The following is an 18,202-nucleotide window of genomic DNA, read 5'->3' as shown; positions in this document are numbered from 1 at the left end:
AAATAAGTTTCTATCCTTGGGAGTAATTAGACCCCCAGGAACTTATAAAACAGGTGCTTTCACTAAAATCCTTCTAACGTGGGGAAATGCAGCCATCGTCCATTAAAACACGATCACATTTGGGTACAAGTACTCTTCAGGCTTGCTAAGGTCTCAAAATGATGACCAAAGTAGGCCAGTCTTTTCTGGAAGCACAGCCTGGAGCCAACTGCCATCTTTCTTACCAGCAAACTACCAACCTGCCCCAGAAGTGGGATTAACAAAAGCCTGCTTGATTTTTAAATGTTATTCCAAGGTTGCATTTCTGGGATGAATCCCACTTGGTCATGATGTATTACCCTTTTTATATACAGTATTGCTGGATTTGATTTGCTGAGATTTTGCTTAGAATGTCTGCATCTGTGTTAGTAAGGGATATTGGCCTGTAGTTTTCTTTTCTTGTTACTGTCTTGGTCTAGTTTTACTATCACAGTAATGCTGGCTTCACAGAATGAGTTGGAAAGCATTGCAGTTCTTTGATTTTCCAGAGGAGTTTATGTAGAGTTGCTATTGTTTCTTTCTTGCCTGTTCGGTAAAATTTACTTGTAAAGCTATCTGGACCTGGAGTTTCTTTTTGGAAAGGTTTTAACTATAATAAATATAGCGGTATTGGGCTTATCTATTCCTCCTTGAGTGATCTTTGTTAGCTTGTGTCTTTCAAGCATTTGTTCATTTCCTGTAAGCTGTCAAATTTTTTAGCACAAAGTTGTTCATAATATTCCTTATGGTTCTTTAAATACTCCTAGAATCTGTAGTGATGTCACTTCTCTCATTCCTGATACTGATAATTTGTGTCTTGTCTTTTTATTTCTGGCTAAAGGTTTATCACTTTTATTGGTCTCAAAAAACCAACTTTTGGTTTCAAGGATTTTCTCTACTGTTTTCTGCTTTCTATTTCATGAGTTTCTATGATCTTTCCTATCTTCTGCTTAGTTTGGGTTGTGTTTGCTTTTCTTTAAAGGTGAAAGCTGAGGTCACTTTCTTCTCTTGTATTATTGGTGTTTAGTGCTATAAATTTTCCCTCAGTACTGCTATAGCAGCATCCTATAACTTCTGACATGATGTGTTTTCACTTCCATTCAGTTCAAAACACTTTCTAATTTCTCTTATGATTTCTTCGACTCACGAATTATATAAAAGTTTGTTATTTAGGTTCCAAATATTCAGGGATTTGCCAGAGATCTCTCTGTTACTTATTTCTGCTCTAATTCCATTTTAGTCAGAGTACATGCTTTATGTACAACTTGAATCCTTTCAAACATATTGAGACTTGTTTTAAGGCCCAAATATGGTCTATCTTGTTAAATGTTCTGTGTGCACTTGAAAAGAATGTGTAATCTGCTTTAGTTGGATGGGGCATTTTATAGCTGTCAATTAGGGCGATCTGGCTTATTGTGTTATTCAAGTCTTCTATATGCTTATTGATTTTTTGCCTACCAGTTATTGGTGTCTTCAACTAATTATTGAGAGAAGGGTATTACAATCTCTGACTATAACTGTAGATGTGTCTTTTGCCTGAAGTCTCATCAGGTTTCTCTTTATGTTATTTTGAAGCTATGTTAATAGATGCACAGACATTTCAGATTCTCATGTCCTCTTGGACTGACTCCCTTATCATTATGAAGTGATTTTCTATCCCTGGTAACCATCTTTGCTTTGAAATCTACTTTGATATTAATAGGGCCATTTCAGCTTTCTTTTTATTATTGTACACATGGTACATCTTCTTCCATCACTTTGCTTTTAACATATTTTTGCCTGTATATTTACAATGCATTTACTGTAGGCAATTTATATTTGGGTCTTGCTTTTTCACCCAATCTGAAAAAAAAAAAGGCCTCTGAATTGTCCTTAGACCATTTACATTTCATGTGATTACTGACATCATTAAAGTTTAAATCTGTATTTTGGTATGTTTTCTAATCTTTCCAACTGCTTTTTGTTCCCTTTCCCCTCTTATTCTGCCTTGTTTTTCTTTTAATTAATTGATACTTATTTTATTCCAGTTTATCTCCTTTGTTGATTTAATAGCTGTAACTTTTTGATTCGTTATTTTTAGAGTTGCTTTAGGGTTTATAGTTTACACTTTTAACTTACCACAGCCTTCTTTCAAGTGATAAGATAGCTCTTCATTTACAACATAAGAACTTTACAACAGTCTGCTTTTCTCCCCTCCTGTCCATTTGTGCTACTGTGTCATTCATTTTAACTTTACGTGTTATAAACCCCATGCTACATTGTCATTATTTCCAGTTAAAAAGCCAATTGTCTCTTAAAGAGATTGAAATAATAATAATAATAAATCTTACAGCTACCATTTCTGGTGCTCTTCATTCCTTTGGTTCCTTTATGTAGATCCAGATTTTCCTTTGTATCATTTGCCTTCTTCCCGAAAGACCTTCTTTAACATTTCTTTTAGTGTAGGTCTACAGGTGGTGAATTCTTTCAGCTCTTGTATGTGTGAAAAACTCTTTATTTCACCTTCACTTTTGAAAGGTATTTTCACTGGATATAAAATTCTATGTTTTTTTTTTTCCTTTCAGTACTTTGAAGATGTGGCTCCACTAACAGGAAATCCATCTACCATTTCACCGATTCACCCAATGTCTAATCTATTTACCCACTGATTTTTAAATTTCATTGACTCTATTTTTCATACCTGGATGTTCTATTTGATTCTTTTAAAAATCTGCCTGAAATGGATTAAAATATGATCCATCTATAGGCTGTTTACAGTAGACTCATCTTAGGCCCAAAGATACAAATATGTTGAATGTTAAAGGATGAAAAAAGATATTCTATACAAGTAGTAACCAAAAGAAAGCTGGAGTAGTTATACTAATACCAGACAAAATAGACTTTAAATGTAAAGATGTCATAAGAGACAAGGCAGGACGATATATATTAATGAAAGGAGAAATTCACCAAGAAGAAATAACAATCATAAATGTTCATCCCCCCAATCAAGGACCCCCAAAGTACATGAGGCAAACACCGGCAAAACTAAAGGGAGCAATAGACGTTTCTAAAATAGTAGGAGACTTCAACACACCACTCTCCTCTATGGACAGAACAACCAGAAAGAGAATCAATAAGAAAACAGAGAACCTAAACAATATTACAAATGAATTAGACCTAACATATATATTTAGATTGTTGCACCCCAAACCACCATGATATACATTCTTCTCAAGTACTCATTGAACACTGTCCAGGATAGATCATATGCTGGGGCACAAAATAGGTCTTAATAATTGAAATTATTCAAAGCACTTTCACTTATCATAACAGAACGAAGCTGAAAATTATAACCACCAAAGAACTGGAACTTTCACAAGTATATGGAGGTTAAACAACACACTATTAATCAATCAGTGGGTAAAAGAAGAAATTGCAAAAGAAATCAGCAAATATCTGGAGATGAATAAAAATGAAAATACAACATATCAAACCCTATGGGATGCAGTGAAGGTGGTGCTGAGAGAGAAATTAAGAGCTCTAAATGCCTACATTTAAAAGGAAGAGAACAGGCTCTAAGATGGCGGCATAGAGAGTAGTGGAAGCCAGTTAGTCCCCCTGGAACAACTAATAAACAACCAGGAACAACTAGTAAATACTCCGGACTAGCTGCAGGGGGACAAACATGACTGTCTACTCATCATACACCAGCCTGAATTGGGAGGAATGCCCGAGGTCACAGCATAAAATCTGTAAGTAAAAAGTGCAGATCCAAGCCGGGAGCCACCTTCCCCCACGGCCCAAGCTGCAAAGCCTTGGGATGCTAGAGAGTAGCTCTCTCTGAGCTCAGCTGAGCTCCAACTGAGGTTTTAATTAACAAAGGTGGACTGCTCAATACAAGCTACGAATCCCCAACAAGCAGACAGAGGCTTAGGGTGACGACTGACCTTGGAGAGCTGGAGGGTGGCCGCAGACTGGTGCTAAAGGGGACTTTCTGTCCCTGTTTCAGTTCAGTGGAGAAAGCCTCAGCCATTTTCAGTTCCCAGTGCTCTGACCCAGACGAGGGTGGAGATATCACAGGCAGAGAGGGACCACTGAAATGCTAATGACCTCTCCCTAGGGGGTCTATCTTCCCTAAAAGGAAAGAGGTGGGTCCCAGCTCTACTACCTGCCTTCCATTCAGAACCAGACCCTAGAGCCTGTGGGAAAACAGCCATGGGCCATACCTCCTTACACCAGTCTGGAGTTACAGGCTGACAGGCACCACCTGGTGGGCAGAAAAGCACAGTGACCTGAGGCCTGAAAGGTACCAATCTTTTAAGACACACCCTCAGGGAAACTGGATATTGAGTATTTCATCCTTCTGGGACCAGAACCTGTTCTGGTCTGGGAAAACCTGATCAGGGTAACCAAGGAAACCATGCCTAGACAAAAGAAAACTACAACCTACACTGAGAAAAATGAAGTTATAGCCCAGCCAAAGGAACAAACTTCCACTTCAACTGAGACACAGGAATTTAAACAACTAATACTAAATCAATTCAAAAAGTTTAGGTTAAATATGGCAAAAGAGATGAACTGTATAATGAAAACACTGGGTGTACATCAGGTAGAAATTGAAAGTTCGAAAAACCGACTGGCAGAATCTATGGAAATGAAAGGCACAACACAAGAGATGAAAGTCACAATGGAACAATACAACAGCAGATCTCAAGAGGCAGAAGAAAACACTCAGGGACTGGAGAACAAGGAACCTGAAATCCTACACACAAAAGAACAGATAGAGAAAAGAATGGAAAAATACAAGCTACGTCTCTGGGAACTTAGGACAAAATGAAAAGCAGGAATCTACATGTCACTGGTGTCCCAGAAACAGAAGAGAAGGGAAAAGGGGCAGAAGTAATAATAGAGGAAATAATCAATGGAAATTTCCCATCTCTTATGAAAGACATAAAATTACAGATCCAAGAAGTGCAGCATACCCCAAACAGAATAGATCTGAATAGGCCTATGCCACGACACTTAATAACCAGATTATCAAACATCAAAGATAAAGAGAGAATCCTGAAAGCAACAAGAGAAAAGCGATCCATCACATACAAAGGAAGCTTGATAAGACTATATGCAGATTTCTCAATAGAAACCATGGAGGCAAGAAGGAAGTAGGGTGATATATTTAAGACACTGAAAGAGAAAAAACACCAATCAAGAATCCTATATCTGGCAAAACTGTCCTTCAAGTATGAGGGAGAGCTTAAAATATTCTCTGACAAACAGACAATGACAGAGTTTGTGAACCAGATACCTGCTCTACAGGAAACACTAAAGGAAGCACTGCAGACAGAAAGGAAAAGACAGGAGTGATAGGCTTGGAACACAATTTTGGGAGATAGTAGCACAGCAATGTAAGTACACTGAACAAAGATGGCTGTTGAGTATGGTTGAAAGAGGAAGGTGAGGACCATGTGGGACACCAGAACAAAAGATGAAAGATAAAGACTGGGACCGTGTAACTCAGTGAAACCTAGGATGCTCAATGACTGTAATAAAAGGTACAAATATGTTTTTACATGAGGTAGAACAAATGAATGTCAACATTGCAAGGTGTTAAAGAGGGTGGGATTGGGGGGAAATACAATCAATACAAACTAGACACTATAATTAACAGAAACATTGTATTATGCTTCCTTTAATATAACAAAGGCAATATACCAAAGCTAAATGCATATGGGGGTGGGGTATAGGGGAAGCGTATGGTACTCCTGGCATTGTTAATGTTGTCTGACTCTTTATTCTACTTTAGTTTAATGCTATCTTTCCTTTTGTTGCTTTCTAGCTGTCATGTTGTTTTTCTCTCTCTCTTTCTCTTTTCTTTTTCTTTTGTCTCTCTGCCTTCTTTTGACTCTTCCTCCCTTCTTTGCAGAAGAAATGGAGATGTCCTTACATAGATAGTGGCGATGGTGCTGAATACATAAATAAGTGACTATAAAGAGAACCAACAATTGTTTACTTAGGACGGAATGTATGGCGTGTGAACAAAACCATCTTAAAAAAATGGGTTGATGAAGAAATCTTGAGGGCACTATATTGAGTGAAATAAGACAGACACATAAGGACAAATATTGCATGGTCTAACTGATAGGAACTAATTATAATATGTAAACTCATAGACATGAAATATAAATTACCAGGATATAGAACGAGACTAAAGAATGGGGAGTGGTTGCTTATTATGAGCAGAATGTTCAACTAGGGTGAACTTAAATGTTTGGAAATGGACACAGGTGATGGTAGCACGTTGTGAGAATAATTAACAGTGCTGAAAGGTGTGTGAAGGTGGTGGAAAGGGTAAGCTCAGAGTCACGCATGTCACCAGAAGGAAAGTTGAAGGTTAAAAGATGGGATTATATAAAACAGTGAATCTTATGGTGGACGATGTCTGTGATTAACTGTACAAATATTAGAATTCTCTTTCATGAACTAGAACAAATGTATGATACTATAACTAGAAGTTAATAGTAGAGAGGCATATAGGAAAAAAATACATACCTATTGCAAACTATATACAACAATTAGTAGTATTTTAACATTCTTTCATCAACAGTAACAAATGTACTATACCAAAACTATGAATCAATGGAGACATGGGAGGATTTGAGTTTCTTTTTTTTTGTCTTTATTTCTTTTCTGGAGTAATGAAAATGTTCTAAAAATTGAAAAAAAAATTGATATGGTGATGGATGCACAGCTGTATGATGTACCATGGGAATTGATTGCACACTTCGGATCTTTGGAAAGTTGTATGGTATGTGAACAATCTCAATTAAAAAATACATCTCTCTCTCTCTCTCTCTCTATATATATATATAGGAAGAAAGCGCTAAAACCAAAGACCTAACTGAAAAACTAAAGAAACTAGAGAAAGAGCAGCAAACTAACTCTAAAGCAAGTAGAAGAAAAGAAATTACAAAGATTAAAGGAAAAATAAATGAATTGGAGAACAAAAAAACAATAGAATCAATAAAACCAAAAGTTGGTTCTTTGAGAAGATCAACAAAACTGACAAACCCTGAGCTAGACCAACAAAGGCAAAAAGAAAGAAGATATAAATAAATAAAATCAGAAATGAAAGAGGGGTCATTACCATGGATCCCAAAGAAATTTTTTAAAAAATCATAAGAGGATATTATGAACAATTGTATACCGACAAACTAGACAACTTTTATGAAATGTATAATTTCCCAGAAACAGAGGAACAACTTATACTTATTTGAGAAGAAATAGAAGACCTCAACCAACCAATCACAAGTAAAAAGATTCAATCAGTCATCAAAAACCTCTCTGCAAAGAAAAGCCAAGGGCCAGATGGCTTCACAGGGGAATTTTATTAAACATTCCAAGAATTAACTCCATTCCTGCTCAAACTCCTCCAAAAAAATGAAGAAACAGGAACACTACCTAACTCATTCTATGAAGTGAACATCACTCTAATACCAAAACCCAATAAAAGATACTACAATAAAGAAAAACTACAGACCAATCTCTCTAAAGAATACAGACAAAAAAAATTCTCAATAAAATACTTGCAAATCAAATCCAATGGCACATTAAAAGAATTATACAACATGACCAAGTGGGGCTTATTCCAGGCATGCAAGGGTGGTTCAGTCAAGAAATCAATCAATGTAGCACAACACATTAACAAACTGAAAGGGAAAAATCACATGATTATCTAGATTGACATGGAAAAGGCATTCGACAAAATTCAGCATCCTTTCTTGATAAAAACACTTCAAAAGGCAGAAATTGAAGGAAACCTCCTCAATATGATAAATGACTTACATGAAAAAACCACAGCCAGCATTGTACTCAACAGTGAGAGACTGAAAGCCTTCCCCCTAAGATCAGGAACAAGACAAGGATGCCCGCTATCACCACTGTTATTCAACATTGTGCTAGAAGTTCTAGCTGGAGGAACAGGCAAGAAAAAGAAATAAAAAGCATCCAAACCAGAAAGGAAGAAGTAAAATGCTCATTATTTTCAAATGATCCTACATTTGGAAAATCCAGAGAAATCTAAGACAAAGCTACTTGAGCTAATAAATTCAGCAAAGTGGCAGGATACAAAATTAATGAGCAAAAATCAGTAGTGTTTCTATACACTAGTAATGACCTCACCAAGGAGGCAATTCAGAAAAAAATTCCATTAACAATAGCAACTAAAAGAATCAAGTTATCTAGGAATCAACTTAATCAAAGATGTAAACGACCAATACATGGAAAACTACAAAACAGTGCTAAAGGAAATCAAAGAAGACCTAAATAGGTGGAAAGACATTCTGTGTTCATGGATAAGAAGGCTAAATGTCATTAAGATTTCAATTCTACCCAAACTGATCTACAGATTCAATGCAATACGAATCAAAATTCCAACAGCCTTCATTGCAGACTTGGAAGAGTTAACTATATTTCTTTAGAAGGAAAAGGGGCCTCAAATAGCCAAAAGCATCCTAAAAAAGAAGAACGACGTGGGAGGACTTCCACTTCCTGACTTTAAAGCTTATTATAAAGTCACAGTGGTCAAAACGGCATGGTATTGGCACAAAGACAGACATACTGCTCAATGGAATTGAATTGAGAGTTCAGAAATTGACCCTCAGATCTATGTTCAACTGATTTTTGATAAGGCCTGGAAATTCAGTGAATGGGACAGAAAAGCATCTTCCATAAACAGGGCTGGGAGAACTGAATATCCATATCCAAGGGAATGAAAGAAGAACCCTACCTCACACTCTATACAAAAATCAACTCAAAATGGAGAAAAGACCTAAAAATAAGAGCAAGTACCATAAAACTCATAAGAAAATATAAGGAAACACTTTCAATACTCAGTGAGTGATAGGAGGTAGTTTCTTAGACCTTACATTCAAAGCACAAATAATGAGAGAAAAAACAGATAAATGGGAACTCCACAAGACTGAACACTTCTGTGCTTCAAAGGACTTTGCCAAAAAGGTGAAGAGGCAGCCAACTCAATGGGACAGAATATTTGGTAACCATATATCTGTTAAGGGTCTGACATCCAGGATATATAAAGAAATCCTACAACTCAACAATAAAAGGACAAACAACCCAATTATAAAATGGGCAAAAGATATGAAGACATTTTTTTCAAAGAGGAAATACGAAAGGCTAAAGAGCACATGAAAAGATGTTCATCTTCATTAGCTATTAGGGAAATGCAAATCAAAACCACAATGAATTATCACCTCATACCTATAATAATGGTCGCTATTAAACAAACAGGAAACTACATATGTTGGAGAGGATGTGGAGAAATAAGAACACTTATCCACTGCTGGTGGGAGTGTAAAATGGTACAGCTGCTGAGGTAGACAGTTTGGTGGTTCCTCAGAAAGCTAAATATTGAGTTGCCCTTTGACCCATCAATTCCGCTACTCAGTACATACCCAGAAGATCTGAAAGCAGTGACAAAAACAGACATTTACACACCAATGTTCATAGCAGCATTATCCACAATTGCCAAAAGATGGAAACAATCCAAGGGTCCATCAACAGATGAGTGGAGAAACAAAATGTGGTATATACATACGATGGAACACTTCGCAGCAGTAGGAAGGAATGAGATCCTGAAGCATGTGACAACACGGATGAACCTCGAGGACATAATGCTGACTGAAATAAGCAGACACAAAAGGACAGATATTGTATGATTTCACTAACATGAACTAACCAGAACTTGTAAGCCCAGAGTCTTAAAACGTGGAATATAGGGTCCTTCTGTAGGTATCTCTAGACAGAAGCAAAGAAGGGGGAGTGGTTACCTAATATGTACAGAACTGTTAATGAGGTTGAAGTTCAATGTCTGAGAATGGATAGCAGTGATGGTAGCTTGTTACTGGAACTATAAGTAATAGTGCCATATTGTAGTTGAATTTGATTGAAAGTGGTTGCTTAAAGTCATGTATGTCACTGATTAAAACTACAAATATAAATAAGTTCTGGCATGAACTACTATAAATAAAAAAAAATAGATGGGTATATGGGGGAAACAGCTATGGCAAATTATGGACTATAGTTAATAGTAATATTTTAATATTCTTTCATCAACAAATTTACTACACCAAATTTACTACACCAATTTTCCTATTGTTGACTATGGGACAACATTAGTGGGGGAAAAGGGGTGTAAGGGGATTTGGGTTTAATTTTTTATTATTATTTCTGTTCTGGAGTAATGAAAATGTTCTAAAATTGATCGTGGGGCTGTATGCACAACTATGTGACGATACTGTGAGCCAGTAACTGTATACTGTGGATGGTTTGTGCGGTATGTGAATAAATCTCAATAAAATTGGGGGAAAAATCTGCCTTTCTGTTTTCCAGTTTTTAAAATTTCCTTCTGGCTTCGACACCTTCTTTGATTTCTTGAATTATTTACAATATTGTACTATGGTCTCCTTCAGATAGTAAACTATTATCTCAAATCCTTAGTGCTCTAAACCTCCTGTTTGTGGGTATCTGCTGAGTCACTCATGGTTGATTGATTCCTTTTCAGTTTTCTAATTTTTAAAAAATTATAAATTCATCTTAAGCAGGGTTCGTTTCTGTTGTGGGACTTTTGTGCGATTTGTCTTGCTGAAGAGAGCTTTTGCATTTATTTCCAATATTTATTTTTATTTATTTTGTATTTATTGAAAGGTATCACTAGCCCAGAACAAATTTTGCTCATTTCTTAACGTGGAAGTTCCATCACCACATGAATGATTTAAATTTGGACTCCAAGCCCGACAGGTCTGAGTCAGGGTTCTGATTAGTTGTGGGAGACTCTTCCCTGCCATTGAGAGTTGGGGCTAAGAATGAATTTCCCCGTAGTCTTCTGGGCCACTGGGTAGAGGGTTTTAGTCCTGTCCTCCTGGGGTTATAACCCCTTACTGGTTTTAGCTTTCGATGTGTATTTCGTTTCCGGTTTCCGCCCCACTCAGGCCCGAGGCCTCATCTCCTGTCCCCAAGGGCGTGTCTGCACACGAGGACGGCCCGGTGTCAGGCCACAGCTACATCACCCCGGCGGTCCTCTCCGTGCTTCTGGCATTGGGAATCGTCCTCTCGTTCCCTCAGGAGTTTAGTCTTGTATCAAAAAGAACAACAAAAACTGTCATTTTATCATCGCCTCTAGGTGTTTTTGCTGAGAGGGTTTTAATGGTAGTCTAGCTCTCAATTTTTTTATAATCGCCTTCTAGACAAAATGGAAATACATGAGCTATAATTTATTAAAGTTAGATGTACATGAAATGGGCTGGACACGAGAGAGCCGAGATCCCCGGTGGAAGAGTGGAATGCCCATCATCTGTGCACCGGCCGGGCCAAGAATGATCTTTAACAAAGACTTGGGGGAAGACCTATTTTATGCTTACGTATTTACGGTAATACAAACAGAATTTCAAAATATCTTGATAAGTAAAATGAGATGATCAATAACAGACATGAAGTCCAGCATTTAGACTAACAATGAAAAACCAAAAAACAGCTTTGAGGGAAAAGAAAGGCAACAAAAAAAAGGTTTTGGTGGCTAAGAGATTTTCAAATAGAGTTGAGAGGCTGCCCTGGAGGTTACTCTTATGCAAGCTCCAGCTAGACATCCCAAATGGCCACAGTATGATAAGCCCAAGTCAAAAATATTCCCGAAAACCCTTAAGAATACCTGGATCCCTGTCTGAGACTCTGTAAGAGTTCACTCACTAAGTTTATTCTTCAGAAACTTAAATCCTCCAGAGTGTTCCTGTGCCAGCTAAGTCCCCAAACCCAGAGGCAACAGCCTCTTCAAGAACATCAACCAGATGCAGCCCCCTTCCCCATAATGTCAACACACCTTTTCAACATGAACAGATTAGGGTGGTCACTGCCTAGACATCCCTGAAGATTGGGAAAGTGATTCAGCTAGAGGAAGGGCTAGCAACAGACGAGACGGAATTTAACAAAGGATTATGAATACTGAATCTCTATATAATTTTCTTTTTCCTAGTTGCTAAGCTATTACAATAGCTAGAAGGAAAGAATTGAAAAGGTGGAACTGTAACCCATAATATTCTTTGAAATTTGCTAACTACTTGTTAAATTGCACTTGGAAAGCTATCACTTCTACATAAATATGTTATATTCCACAATTTAAAACAAAACAAAACAAAACAAACAAAAGACCCACCTTCAGCAGTAGAGGAGACCCAGCCGGTAACATCTAAGTGAAAACTGATGAGGAGTGTTTGAGTTGCTGCCTGATACATGCCAACAGTGTAAAGGCCTTGCCAGAAAGTTTAGCCGTTACATCAGAAAGACAGTGCCCAGAAGAGGAAGGAAATATTATTTTGTACGTATTGACTGCATGTGTGCATCAGTTATCTGTATATTACCCCAAAACTCAGCAGCTTAACACAGTAAACATTTATTATCTCACAGTTTCTGTGGCGCAGCTGAGCTGGTGTCTCTGGCTCAAGGTCTCCCACGGGCTGCAGCTGGGTGCCGGAGTCTCATCTGCAGGCCCCATGGTGGGTGGGAGGATCTGCCCCCACTGGCCGGGCTGCTGGGCTGAGGGGGTCGGGCCCGGCAAGCCATGGACTGGTGGCCTTCCTTGGGGTTCTCTGCCACATGAGCCTCTCCCCAAGGCAGGCCACAACAGGGCAGCTGCCTTCAGAGAGAGCGAGCGGGAGAGCGAGAGCGGGCGCCGAGACGGGAGCCCCGGTCTCTGTGTGAGCTGCTCTCAGAGGCGAGGTCTGTCACTTGCCATAGTCTAGGTCCAGCCCACTCTCCAGGGAGGGTGTGAACACCGGGGAGGAGAGCACTAGGAGTCATCTCAGAGGCTGCCTAGCTCACTGTGCCACCCCGTAACACGGCCCTAAAGGCACAGCACAATGTCCAGGATCTGTGACCAAGACAACCGGAAAAACCTTTTTAAAGAGCTGAACCTCTTGTCACGTGAAGAAGGAAGTGGAAATGTAACATGTTTAAGATGGAAATAAGAAGGGGAAAAAAGAAGGCAAACGGAAGGAAAAGTGGAAGAACGCATGGGTGGGAGCTTTCATGGATGTTTTAAAATAATTAAAATGTTGTCATGTGTAAAAGAGATTGTATTTAGTCTTTGTAGCTCCAATAGGCTGAGCAAAGAGGGAACCATTCTAGCATCTATCCCATGACATTTTAATGGCCCATTTACCTGCCTGTATCCTCCCTGTGACTATAAACAGCTTATAAGCAGACACTATACATGTCCTGTTCACCATTATAATCCTCAGCTACTGGAACACAGTAGATATTCAATAAATATCTGATGAATGATGTGCAAAAAAGCTAAAAAATCAAGCTATAGGAAAAGGAATTTGGGCTTAAAATCCAAAAATGAAGAACTTTTTAAATGCTTAGAATTTTCCAAAATTGGAATGGGTTGCTACGTCTCTGGAGATAGTCAAAGAGAGGCTTGATGATCACTCAGAGTTGAAAGAGGTCAAAAGATGAGATGGCGTGACCCCTGAATGCTACACCTCCGATATTCCGGCCCACGGCACTGCTGCTCGGGATAAGGATGTCCCCTGCAAAAGCCGCTCCTGAGCTACACTGTGGGAATGGTCTATGGTACACACGGCCACTGTCCACGACACACTGTGTCCTTCTTTCCCTGACAGAAAATGAATACTCCCCGCACCTTAAAACCTTTAACCAAGTGTGAAACGAGCCCCGTGTGAAGCAGCGGACCCGACACGGGCCCCCTTCCTGCCCCTGCTGCACTGTCTGAGGGCCCAGCCCAGAGCTTGGGAGTCACGGCGGCCTGGATCCAGCCCCAAAGGGAGGTCGCCCAGAGTCTCGGGCCTCAGCTTAACTCAAAATCTGGGACTGACGCCTCCAAGAGGTGTTGTTCTGTTTTTCCCTCCGGACCACTGTAAAGTAGGTACTGTCTCGTGGCAGTGGAGGCCACCAAGAAATATTTCAAATCTAGTTAAGTGAAAGCACTGCTCTCATTTCCTACCTTGATAGTTTTTCACAGGAGTCATCTTGTTGTAATCTTCTGACAAAAGAAACTCCTACAAAAGAAAAGAAAATTATTAAGCAAAAAAAAAAAAAAAAGTCTTTCAGTGAATAATGCTGTTTCAGTAAAATCATATTATATAAAACAAACATCACCACTGAATTACATCTAACATTAGCAGTTTGCCGATCAAGTCAGCATTTTTGTACCTCTTTAAAGCAGCATTCATGATTATGATCCAGGGCAATTATCCTAAGCGTTACCTACAACATTTAAGTTGGCTGTTGTCGTGTGCGTGTAAGCTTGAGAAGAGAACTGGATCAAGTTCAGAACCCTGATGCTGTCAATTTGGAAGATAAACCTGATTAAAACCATTTTTCTTCTCTCAATTGTTACCATTGATGAAAATTTGCGAGGCTCTGGCCAGTGAGCAAATGGATGGCAATTCTCTACCAGAAAAATAAATCAGGTATTTTAAGGTTCTGTTTCTAACATCAGCACTTTATTCCCACTTCCCTACTCACACCCAGCTTCTCTGGGCTGCATCTTACTTATCCCTGTATCCCCAGGGCACCTGGCACAGGGCCTGGCACAGCAGGGGATCAACATGCACTTGTCAAAAGGGCACGTGAAAGGCAGCTCCCATTCTGATGAGATTAGTTGGGGTGTCAATGTTACCCCCACCCCAAATCAGTTTCTGTACAGTCCATTATATACATTCTCGATGGGCACAGAGGAAAGGTTAGAGTATGTGTGTCACCTGTGCATCCAGGTACACACTGACCCAGATGGAGAGGCCAATCAGTCCTTATAAGCCCAAGTCAGATTTTGAGTCATTTAGCATCAAATGCAAAATGTCATATATTGTTAAAGAGTATGCTGTCAAACTCAAAGAAATCTGCAAAATGTAGTAAACTGATGCCTTTAGCTGAGCTTGAGAACAAACCAGTAGACCCTTTCAAAATATTTAGAGACATCCAGAATTTTTCTTTGATGACTTAAAAAAAGAAGGCGGGGGTAGAGACCGACAAGTGCACTCCTTGTTATCTGGGTATTTACCGAGCTCATATAGTCATGTAATTTTTTAAAAGAAAATGAGAGATGCCATGAAGGTCCATTAAAAGGTGAAGAAAGAGAAGATTCAAAGCAGCTAGGTTCCTCTGGTCTTCTCTCCACTCCCCCACCCCCCACCCCCGGGATTTTTACTATTTTTTCTTTGATTACAAAAGCAGTGCACTGTAGAAATTTAGAAAGTACAGAAAAGCAAAAGAATAAAGTCAACTGTAAACCCACCACTTGGAAATAATGACACTGAGCATTTAAGTTCCATTCTTTCTATGTCCCTATCGTATTTCGTTTTTTAGCTATTATGGGACTATGGGTAGAGACTCTAGAACCAAGCTTGAATTCCTGCTTCCACATTTACTAGCTTAGGTGTCTGTGTGCCTTTATTTCCTAATCTGAAATACAGAATAATAACAGGACCTGTCTCAGATCTACCCCGTCCCCTCTTAAGAAGAACCTTCTCTGCAAATGAATTTTCTTTACCAAGATTTTCTCAGTAATAACATTATTCAACCATATCATTATTTCTTCAAGGAGTGGCACTATACATTTTCTCATTTCTAAAGAGTTAGGCTAACAACTGAACAGAGCAGACTGTTTTTTAAAGAAGTGGAGTAGCCTGGAAACCATGCACACATCTGAGTGGCGATTCACCATCACCCCAGCCCAGGCCGGGGGAACTCGGCCCTGAACCCTGCAGTTCAGACGCCCTGGATGTATTAACATGCACACAAGACAAGTTTGTTAAAGACAGCTGTTACTTGGCCAAATGTTTACTGAGTTCAGATAGTTCATGCTATTCTCAATATCCTGAAACTGTTCTCCAACTTGGGCAAAGGTATCCTGATTCCTCTGGAAGGAGACAGGGTATTAAATAAAAGAACTTGATGCAGGCCTGCATTTACGATTTAACATACACACTCAAAATAAAATTAACTGTTCATTGCAAGTCATCACATCTGTAACTTTAATTTTTTGTTTGTTTGGCTTTCCAATGACAATAAAAATGTACTTCATGGAGAAAATTTGGAAGATTTTCTATTATTATTGTTATAGAAACAATATGATATTCTAAGAAACACAGGAAGAATAAACATTTAAAGGTCCCTGTGGACTATTATGGAAAGTATTACCATAATAATGTACATAATAAAGCAAATTTTAATGCTACTTGGCAATGATTTTTTCCTTTTAATAAATCATGCATATCATGCCATGTGAGTACATACTTATCAACTTCATTCTTTTTGATGATTGCATAGTGTTCCCATTTAAAGATGTTCTATTGATGAATGTTTATATTGTTCTCAATTTTCCTTGTTACAAAAAATATGACAGTAAATGTATTGCTCCTTTATACATCTCTAGCACTATTTCCATAAAATAAAGTTCTAGAAGTAGAATTGTTGGGTCAAAGAGTATGACCATTTAAAAGGTGATAGCTATTGCAAAATTGACTTTTAAAAGATTTTATCTATCAACCCACACAAACAATCTAATGCAAAGGTGTGGCTGTAGCTGAGATTATTTCTTCAGGATTGACCAAAGTTCAGAAGAAATTAGATCGAAGAGACACATCTTTTAAATCATTTTATCCATCTTTTTTATCCTTCTTTTCATTCAACTGTCCATCCATCTATAATCTAATTATTAAAACTTTTTTATTAGAGTAGTGGTAGATTAACAGGAAAATCATGCAGAAAGTACAGAGTTCCAATATACCACCCCTCTCACACACATTTTTCCCTATTACTAACATTTTGCGTTTGCGTGGCAGCTTTCTTACGAATGAACATTATTATTATAATTATATTATTAACTATATTCCATAGTTTACATTAGGGTTCACTCTTTGTGGTATATGCTGGCTAGTCATTTTAGTCACTTTCAAGCACACAATTCAGTGGTGTCCGATACACTCACAGGGTTGTGCTGCTGTCAGCCCCATCTGTTACACCTCATTTGTCATGCCCAGCGTAATGCATCGAACAATACAGGACAGACAAAGTTAGTAAGTGTCTCCACCCTCACTCTCACCATTTGAGGCAACCAGTGCTAATGGTCTGGTGTATCCTTCCACATCTTTTTATTTTAAGCCCTGACATAAACATATAAATATATACACAAATGTCATATATAGGGTTTTTTGTTTTGTAGTACAATAATAGGACCAGACTATACACAGTACTCTGCAACTTGATGTTTTCACTTGTAATACATCAGATCTATCTTTTCATGCAGAACACATGGTTCTAACTTATTCCTTCTGACGAATGCATTATACTCTACGAAATGGATGCACCACACTTTATTCAAATACTCTCCCTTTAAATGAACATGCTGCTTGTCTATTGTAGCAAAAAGCAAGAAATGTCTTTGCACGTATGTTCATATGAATATACATGCAGAGAAAACCTTCCTCAAACTGACTGCTGGCTCCAAGGTTATGTCCATCGAATGTTTTAATAACCACTGCCCAATCACTTTCCACAAAGTCACAGCAATTCACTCCCCTACCTCCCGGCCCTCTCAGGACATCTCACCAACACTTGGGTGTTTTTCATCTTTTCGGTTTTGCCAAAATGACGTGTAAAAAAATGGTCTCTCAATTATGGCTGATTGCGCACTGCCCTGTTCATGAAGTAGAGGACTTTCTATGTTTATTTGCCATTTTCATTTCTTGGTCTAAGAATTTTCCATAGCTTGGTTCCCTACAAAAATGGAGCCTGAGGCAAAGCTAAAGTGCTGCAGCTTCACTTGGAGGTGAAGCACTGGCAGCAGGAGTGAGGCAGGGAAGGGCGGGAGGTACGTCCAGCTGGCCCGGGGTCCACAAGGAGCACAGAAGTCCCTGGACACCCAGAACCCAGACGCCATGCTCTGCGAGAGGAGGAAGGGGGTATGGCTGCACAAAGGGTCACGGGCCTTGTATTTGGGTCACGGGCCCTGCATTTGGGTCATGGGCCCATGGGGATTTTGCACCTCCCTCCTTCTGGGAGGTTGTGCAGTCACTGGGGAAGGCAGCTTGTAGGCCCTGCAGGGCTGGCTTTTATGCAACTCGGGAAGAGGCCTAGGAACCAGGGACTGTGGGCTTCAGTCTCAGGGTGG

At 38.9% G+C, this 18,202-nt stretch overlaps 1 protein-coding gene across 2 annotated transcripts in view; it reads right to left on the bottom strand.

Annotated features, from left to right (window-relative positions):
- Positions 1 to 18,202, bottom strand: part of WDFY2 (WD repeat and FYVE domain containing 2) — a 204,084-nt gene that overhangs the window by 55,279 nt on the left and 130,603 nt on the right. For both annotated transcript variants that reach the window (XM_037800667.1, XM_037800666.1), the window contains exon 4: positions 14,033 to 14,087. In XM_037800667.1, coding sequence (XP_037656595.1) covers positions 14,033 to 14,087 — 55 coding nt within the window. The remainder of the gene's footprint in view (positions 1 to 14,032; positions 14,088 to 18,202) is intronic.

Source organism: Choloepus didactylus, chromosome 12, assembly GCF_015220235.1.
Source record: "Choloepus didactylus isolate mChoDid1 chromosome 12, mChoDid1.pri, whole genome shotgun sequence".
NCBI lineage: Eukaryota > Metazoa > Chordata > Mammalia > Pilosa > Megalonychidae > Choloepus > Choloepus didactylus.
The sequence above is the reverse complement of the archived record's forward strand: the minus strand, read 5'-3'. Positions and strand labels throughout refer to the sequence as shown.